The sequence below is a fragment of the Myotis davidii genome, unplaced genomic scaffold (genome assembly GCF_000327345.1).
Source record: "Myotis davidii unplaced genomic scaffold, ASM32734v1 scaffold149, whole genome shotgun sequence".
Lineage (NCBI taxonomy): Eukaryota > Metazoa > Chordata > Mammalia > Chiroptera > Vespertilionidae > Myotis > Myotis davidii.
The window spans coordinates 1,151,376-1,159,612 of NW_006352194.1; the positions used below are offsets into that span (position 1 = coordinate 1,151,376).

An 8,237-nucleotide genomic window follows, 5' to 3' on the forward strand; every position below is an offset into this window, starting at 1 on the left:
AAAAATATATTTATAAAAGAAAGGCACTATTAGAGGCAGACTTTCTGTAAAGCTAGTGAAACTCAAACTTTAGGGCCTTGTACTTGCCTGGGCCCATTCAAGACACTAGGAGAGCCGAAACCGGTTTGGCTCAGTGGATAGAGCGTTGGCCTGCAGACTGAAAGGTCCCAGGTTCAATTCCGGTCAAGGGCATGTACCTTGGTTGTGGGCATGTCCCAAGTAAAAAAAAGAGAATCATCGATCAGCTGCGTCCTGCATGCCACACACTAGGAATCAAACCATGACTTCCTGATTCATAAGTCGATGTTCAACCACTGAACCATACCAGCCAGGCTATGTTTTTCTTTTTAATTTGAAAAAATAAAATTATAAAACTACAATTGGTTCAGACCACTGTGTCTTCCCAGTCTACTCGCGTCAGCCAATATAAATGATTCTCAAGACACCTGGAAGTAGAGGAGCAACAAGGATATGTGTGGAACAAAAGCAAAGCTGTGAAAAATCCTATCAATTATCACATTTATATTGAGATCAACTAAAAAAAATCTCTCCTATAAGGAATATGCAACATATACAATTATAAATGCAGCATGCTCTGTTTTTCTTTTTCTTTTTCTTTTTTGTAGGAATTACACAAAGTAGAATTTAAAAAATTCCTGCTACAAACCTATAAGCAGTATTACAAGTGGCATATTCATCTATGTGTGAAATGGCATGTTTATGTATTCTGACTATTAGAATGAAATATTTTTATCAAGCATGCAAGAGAAAAGAGAGATTCATCTATTCTCGCTGGAGAAATTTATTTTTTAAAATCATTGACAGTTTGCCCTAACCGGTTTGGCTCAGTGGATGGAGCGTCAGCCTTCGGACTCAAGGGTTCCAGGTTCGATTCCGGTCAAGGGCATGTACCTTGGTTGTGGGCACATACCCAGTGGAGAGTGTGCAGGAGGCAACTGATCGATGTTTCTGACTCTCTCTATCCCTCTCCCTTCCTCTCTGTAAAAAATCAATAAAATATATTTAAAAAATTAAGATAAAATTGACATAAAGCTAATCATTAAAAAAAAAATCATTGACAGTTTTACCTCCTCCTCTTCCTGTCTCGTCCTGAAAAATTTTTTAAAATACATTTTATTGATTTTTTACAGAGAGGAAGGGAGAGGAATAGAGAGCTAGAAACATCGATGAGAGAGAAACATCGATCAGCTGCCTCCTGCACACCCCCCACTGGGGATGTGCCCACAACCAGGGTACATGCCCCTGACCGGAATCGAACCCGGGACCCTTGAGTCCGCAGGCCGAAGCTCTATCCACTTTACCAAACCGGTCAGGGCTCGTCCTGAAAATTTTAGTCCTAAAACTATTAGGTAGGGCAGAATAGGGTAGAGGTATGTGCCAGAGGGGGAGGGAGCCACCGTGGCCCAAGTGGAAGTCAGAGCCCCAGCAGGGTGAGGAGGGCGTCCACGAGGAGTGGTGACCTGGCATGGGGTGACAGAGACTCAGCAGGGTGAAGAAGGGGACCCTGAGTGGGAGGGAGCAGCCTGACCCAAGATATCAGAGCCCAAGCGGGGTGAGGTAGGTAATTCTCATGGAATGGGGTGGGCAGAGATGAGAGATTGGTTACAAAGAGGGGCTTGATCCAACAAGTTAATAAATTAAAAATAATGGAGGCCAGATTTCTCTGTGTCAGAGAAGGGAGGTGTAAATACAGAAAGGTGAAAACTGGAATAAATCCTATTATGGTGAATTAGCATTGCAGTTAATAGTCTGACCTCATGTTTTTATTTTATTTTATTTTATTCTATTTTTCTGGTTAATCCTCACCCAAGGATATTTTTCCATTGATTTCTAGGAAGAGTGGAAGAGAAAGGGAAAGACAGAGAGAAACATCAATGTGAGAGAGAAACACATCAATTGGTCGTCTCTTGCATATGAGGAGCCTGCAACCAAAGTACGTGCCCTTGATCAAAATCGAACCCGGGACCCTTAGGGTTCGATTTTGTAGGAATTACACAAAGTAGAATTTATCAAAATTCCTGCTACAAACCTATAAGCAGTATTACAAGTGGTCTGCAGTCGACCTCTATCCACTGAACCAACCTGACTAGGCTCATGTTTTTTATTATATATGTATAGATATAGAACTAAATAGAAATGTGTGTGTGTGTGTGTGTGTGCAAGCACATGCACCTACATTCCTTAGCTCTGGGAGGGTCTGGGAGCAGTGACACCATAAAAGCAATGAGCAGATCTTGGTTTCTAAATATGACTCTAGTGCCCAGATCATGGTTTTTAAATACTATTCTCCACTAAAAGATTAAATTAGAGCTTCTTGGAATAGTGGTTGACTTCAGGGGCTGGAAAAACGACATCTTGTTATACCAGAAAATAAAGGGTGTTCAGAGAATGATGGGGAATATCAAAAGGATATAGACTCCAGCTTGAATGGGACTCCCATTGGCCAAATCTGTGACAACCTGGCATCAAAATAAATAAGGATAATAACAGATTACATGCCACTGAATAAAATAGGAGACCATGAGTTCATACCTAAATACATGCACGCATATGTCCATCTAGCTGGGCCAGGGTCTGCACAGGAGCATTGGGTCACCCCTGGGGACAACATGGCCAAATCATTGCAGCCAGCTTCTGCCCAGGCTACAGCTGATCTCTGCTTGGGCTGGAGCAGGTGGACTCAGGAAAAAAATGTCATGAGCCTCCTGCTGCAGATGCCAGATGTGGGAGGAGGCATGGAGGCCTGGCATGTCTGTAGGCGGAGGGTAAAGAGGGGTGATGAGCTCCCCACTCCCTGCCACCACAGGGTGAGACTGGCCCCAGACCTGAGACCACAGCTCAGCCTTTGAGGCCCATTACTACCTCCTCGATTTACTTATCATTTTATTCATCCATCCATTTATGGAGAGGCAGTATAGAGTAATGGTGAAGAGCCAGGCTGCCTGTGGCTAGTGGCAGAACAACATTTCTGCCTAGATCATAGGTGGGCAACATCTTCAGACAAGGCAGTATCAAGGTGGGGGCCCAGGTAGCCACCAACTCTGAGGAACTCAGGCCACACAGCTCTGGCTGCACAATTGGGCCAATGGGTCCAGAAGATCAGGCAAGGACTTTGAAATCAGATAGATCTGGGCTCTCCCTCTTCTTAGTGGCATGACCTTGGGCAATTCACTTCACCTCTTTGAGTCTCACAAAGTAAAAATCTTACTTGTAGGGAAGCCCTGAATATTTGAGTAGCAAGTTCCTGGCACATGGTAAATATTCAATAAACAGCAGCCATATTTTATTATCATTCTGCAAGGGCTTCTCAGCAAATACAGCCTCTCAGGAGTTCTAGGAATCCAGACTGGGGAAAGAGAGTTCTTAAGGATCTCATTTCTGCAGGGCCCCCAGAACTGGAGTCAGAGGAAGGGGCCTCCTAAACTGCACAGCGGGCAAAGTCCTCCCAGCCCCCCAGGGTCCTGGCTCCCTTCCCTGTAGCCTGTTCCTTACCAAAAAACAGGAGCTGAGCCCCAAGGTTAGGCAAACAAGCTAGTGATAAGGCACTTCCAGGTTGAGCCTTGTATTCAAGGCTTGTCTAGCTCTGGAGCTGACATCACAGCTTAGCAAGGGTCCTGCAGGCACCAGCAAGGACACCTGCCATGGCCACCTGCTGAATGTGCACCTGAGGCCTTGGTGCCCTGGTACAGCTTGGGTTAATGACCCTGTTTATCCACTTGAGTCATCCGATAAGGGACAGCCGGGACAGCCAACGGGCGGCCCCGTGCCCTACACCATCCACTTCATTGACTAAAGTGATATCAGGGCCACGTGGAGCTTCCAAGTCCCCTCCCCCAGCACTTCCCCACCAGTCCTGCCAGGGTCAGTGTGTGGTTGTTTTTTTTTTTTTTTTTCAATGAACATGACTTTCTAGAGTCAAGGTTGTTGAACCGTTCCCCCCTCCTACCAGTAGGGATATAAATAGCACCCACAGCACAGATCAGAGGGCGGGAGAGCTGGGAGGAAGGAGGAACAGATTCTCAACCATGAACTCCAGCCAGCCGGGGACCTGTCCATGCCAGCATGCTGCAGGGCGCCCAGCCATTCTGTATGCACTTTTGAGCCCCAGCCTCAGGGCCAGGCCTGCTGTGCCCCCAGCCCGTAGGCATTGCCTCTGCAAGCAGCACCGGCCTGTCCAGCTGTGTGCTCCTCATCGCACCTGCCGGGAGGCCTTGGACGTCCTGGCCAAGACAGTGGTCTTCCTCAGGAACCTGCCATCCTTCCGCCAGCTGCCCTTCCAGGATCAGCAGCAGCTGTTGCGGGACTGCTGGAGTTCCCTCTTCCTGATTGGGTTGGCCCAAGACACTGTGACCTTCGAGGTGGTAGAGGCCCCGGTTCCCAGCATCCTCAAGAAGATCTTGCTGGAGGAGCCCAGCAGCAGTGCAGGCAGCGACCAGCAGCCGGATCTGCCTCGGCCCTCACTGGCTGCGGTGCAGTGGCTCCAGTGCTGCCTGGAGTCCTTCTGGAGCCTGGAGCTGAGCCCTAAGGAGTATGCCTACCTGAAAGGGACCATCCTCTTCAACCCTGGTGAGCTCCCGGACACTCCAGGATGAGGGCCACGGCTGGAGGGGGGCAGGGCCCAGCCAGGGAAGGCACCTTCTGAGGGTTTGACATTTGTTATCTCTTTGTGTCCTTATTACAGCAGTCATCTCATGAAAGAGGCTCAGAGAGGCTCAGTGACTTGCTGAAGGTCACAGCCAGGTAGGGGCAGAAATCAGGTCTGTTCACACCAAAGACTGGCCCTTGCCATTCTGCTCCCGCAAAATTTGCCCTGACCCACAAGGAGGGTAGGAGTAGGAGAGGGGCAGGGGGCAGATTCAACTGTGCTTCAATCACAGGTAATCTGTAGGTTCAGAAAGATCATTACAGAGTAGAGGAATGAAAGTGAGTGGATGTGGGGGAGGAGAGGTAGGAGCCTTTATAAAATTTGGCGAGGAGAGCAATGGATAGAGGTAGGGTTCTTTGTAATCTGGAGAGCGTCTAGATAAGTCCTCACCACGCACCACGAGGCCCTTAAGAAATGTGTAAATTATAGTAATTAATTATAATAATAGTAGGGAAATACTCCTACTACACTTACCATATGTTAGACCCAATTCTATGGTTTTACATATACAGCTCATAACAAGCCTAAGAGACAGGTATTTATATCCATTTCATTTTATTTTATTTTTAAATATATTTTTATTGATTTCAGAGAAAAAGGGAGAAGGAGAGAGAGAAACATCAATGATGAGAATCATTGATCGGCTGCGTCCTGCACGCCCCCTTACAGGGGATCGAGCCGCAACCCCGGCAAGTGCCCTTGACTGAAATCAAACCCGGGAGCCTTCAGTCTGCAGGCTAATGCTCTATACACTGAGCCAAAATGGCTAGGCTGTACCCATTTTACAGATGAGGAAACCAAGGCACAGAGATGACATAATTTGCCCGAGGTCACACAGCTTATAAATGATAGCCTGGGATTCAAACTCAGGCAGCCTGGCTCTTCACCATTTCTCTATACTGCCTCTCCATAAATGGATGGATGAATAAAATGATAAGTAAATAGAGGAGGTAGTAATGGGCCTCAAAGGCTGAGCTGTGGCCTCAGGTCTGGGGACAGTCTCATCCTGTGGTGGCAGGGAATGAAGAGTTCATCACCTCTCTTTACCCTCTGCCTACAGACATGCCAGGCCTCCATGCCTCCTGCCACATCTGGCATCTGCAGCAGGAGGCTCATCGAGCACTATGTGAGGTCCTGGGGCCTTGGTGCCGTGACCCAATGCTCCCAAAGGAGGCAAGCCTGTACAGACCCTGGCCCAGCTAGATGGACTGCATGAATCCTCACTCAGCCACACCCCATTGGTTTGGACATAGTGCTCCAGCTGTCTGGCTGGCCCTTGGTAGTCCCCAGATGCTCTGGACCAAGACTCCTATCCTCTCCTGGAATGGCAATGGAAGCTTAGACTGCCCATTGGGCAGACATCCTACTGTCTTTGTACAAAACTGACTTAAGTTATTGGTTTTTCTAATAAAAGGTTTTACATCCATGGAGCTGACACTGTGGAAGGGACCTTTGTGCATGTGGAAGGGACCTTCTTATCTCAGCCCCCAGCTCCCAGCCCCTATCAGAGGGAGCCCAAGAGGAAGGAACCATGAGGGATGCAGGAGCCAGGCCTCAGAGAACTGGGATATTGATTTCAGAGTAGATGATTTCATTTCTGGGGATATTTATTTTGCATGGGTCTGAATCCAGAGGATAGGATCGGTTCAGGACCCCATCACCTTCTTGTCTTTATCTTTGGGGGGAAGGGGTTTCTCTTTGTCCACAAACCCCTCACTGATCCCTCCCCTCCCTCTGCTCCTGCCCCCTACAGGCTCCCTCTCACCTCAGCAAGTGTCAGATCATAGCCAATAAAGAAAACTGAAACAGACAAGGTCACTGGAATTTCTGTAGTTTGGCATCATTCACTCCCCCCATGCCTGCAGACAACAGAAAAGGATGGTCCTTTGTTCTCCCTATGGGAGGGGTCAAGGACACCCAGGGCTGGCCTGGCAGCTGCTCAAAGGTCAAGGCAAGCAGAGATTTAGCTGCACATTAGCTGTTAAAGTCTGAAACATTTCCATGACAGCTGGTTCACAGACACTGCCCAAGCTCCCCCAGCTCCCTTGCACTGCCCTTGTATCCCCCCCAGTCCTTCTCCTGGAATCCATTTCCATTGTCCAGCAACCAGAGAGACAATGGTTGGCATAGCATGGCCTCCAGGACTGCTCCATTCAGGCCACGGCTTGTATCTGGACTGGTCAATCTCTATTCCTCACTGGTTGCTAAATATTTTGAATAGCATCCAGGACAGGGTGACTGACCTGCAGGGTGGACAGGAGGGAATGATAACAACACACATGCTTATAGGACCCCCTTTAAGACCTCCTCCTTTCTCTGGCAATAAGGCCTGTCTCAAACAGGTCCCACCCCCTTCACCAACACAGTTTGAATTCTTCTCACGGGGACAAGTTAATTATTGCCCAATGAGAGGTCATTCACTCAGGGACAACAGTCTAGGAGCCGAGCAGCTGAACTGGCCCTGTATGCATTATGGACAGCCAGTGGCAACAGCAAGGCCCCCCTGTCCCTTACCCTATCACCCACTCACCACTCAGAAACCCAGAATGAGACAGAAGCACACAGTTCAGATCCCACACACAACTCAGACACACACGAAGACACATACAACTCAGATCTATAGCTCTCTCTCTCTCACATACACACATACACTAGATGTACAACTCAGACACACCTACACAGATTCATAAAATAGACCCTCCATCTACCCACACACAGCATGGAAATACAGACACACTTACTCAATGACATACAACAGACCCAACCAAACACGTTCACACCACAGAGAAATGCACCCAGGCCAGATGATCACACATATACCCCTGTACCAAGGGTGGGACACACAACATAGAGACACCCTCACATCAGGACGTGTTCTCCCTCTTTTTTGGATCACATTAAAAGGAAAAGTGACCCCCAAAATAGGCAGACCTGCATCTGCACATCTACCAGGCCTGCTCAGAGGCTGCAAATCCAGGCCAAACTGCTCTTGCCTGGCGTTTGGGGCCTCCACTAACCAATCACCCCCTTTCCCTATGGTGACCCCAATATCCACTCTCCTCTCAACCAGATCATGCCCTGTTCAACAGCTCCTCCTAGCCAGGACCTAATCAAATCCTCAAATGGAAGCATCCTTTAGAGCCCAGAACGAGTCCTGCATCTCCCCAACCCCTTATCCCCCTCCAGACACCCCAGACCAGACCTCAGGCCCTTCAAGCACTCCTCTCTGCCCTGTCCTTACCAACATTTTGGCACACACCACCCCCTCTCACCTTGCAGATGCAGGAGGCCATTCTTTCCAGAGCAGACACCTTGTCTCCCCATAGGAGTTTAGGGACTTGAGGCCATTTTATTGTTTTTTTTTTTAAATATATTTTTTATTGATTAAGAAATTACATTACATTCCTTGTCCCCACGTTACCGTCTACCCCCTCCCCTCCGCTCTTGCCCTCCCCCCCCGTTGTCCGTGTCCATTGGTTAGGCCTATATGCCTGCATGTAAGTCCTTTGGTTGATCTTCCCCCCTTACCCCCACCCTACCCTACCCTCCCTCCAAAGCCCACCCTCCTCAT

At 48.3% G+C, this 8,237-nt stretch overlaps 1 protein-coding gene across 1 annotated transcript; it reads left to right on the forward strand.

The window, feature by feature from the left end:
• Positions 1–3,975: 3,975 nt before the first annotated feature.
• On the forward strand, positions 3,976–6,744 carry NR0B2 (nuclear receptor subfamily 0 group B member 2). Its single transcript, XM_006777639.2, has 2 exons — positions 3,976–4,587; positions 5,727–6,744. The coding sequence occupies exons 1-2, from the start codon at positions 4,047–4,049 to the stop codon at positions 5,867–5,869; spliced, it is 684 nt and encodes a 227-aa protein (XP_006777702.1). The 5' UTR covers positions 3,976–4,046; the 3' UTR covers positions 5,870–6,744.
• Positions 6,745–8,237: the final 1,493 nt, after the last annotated feature.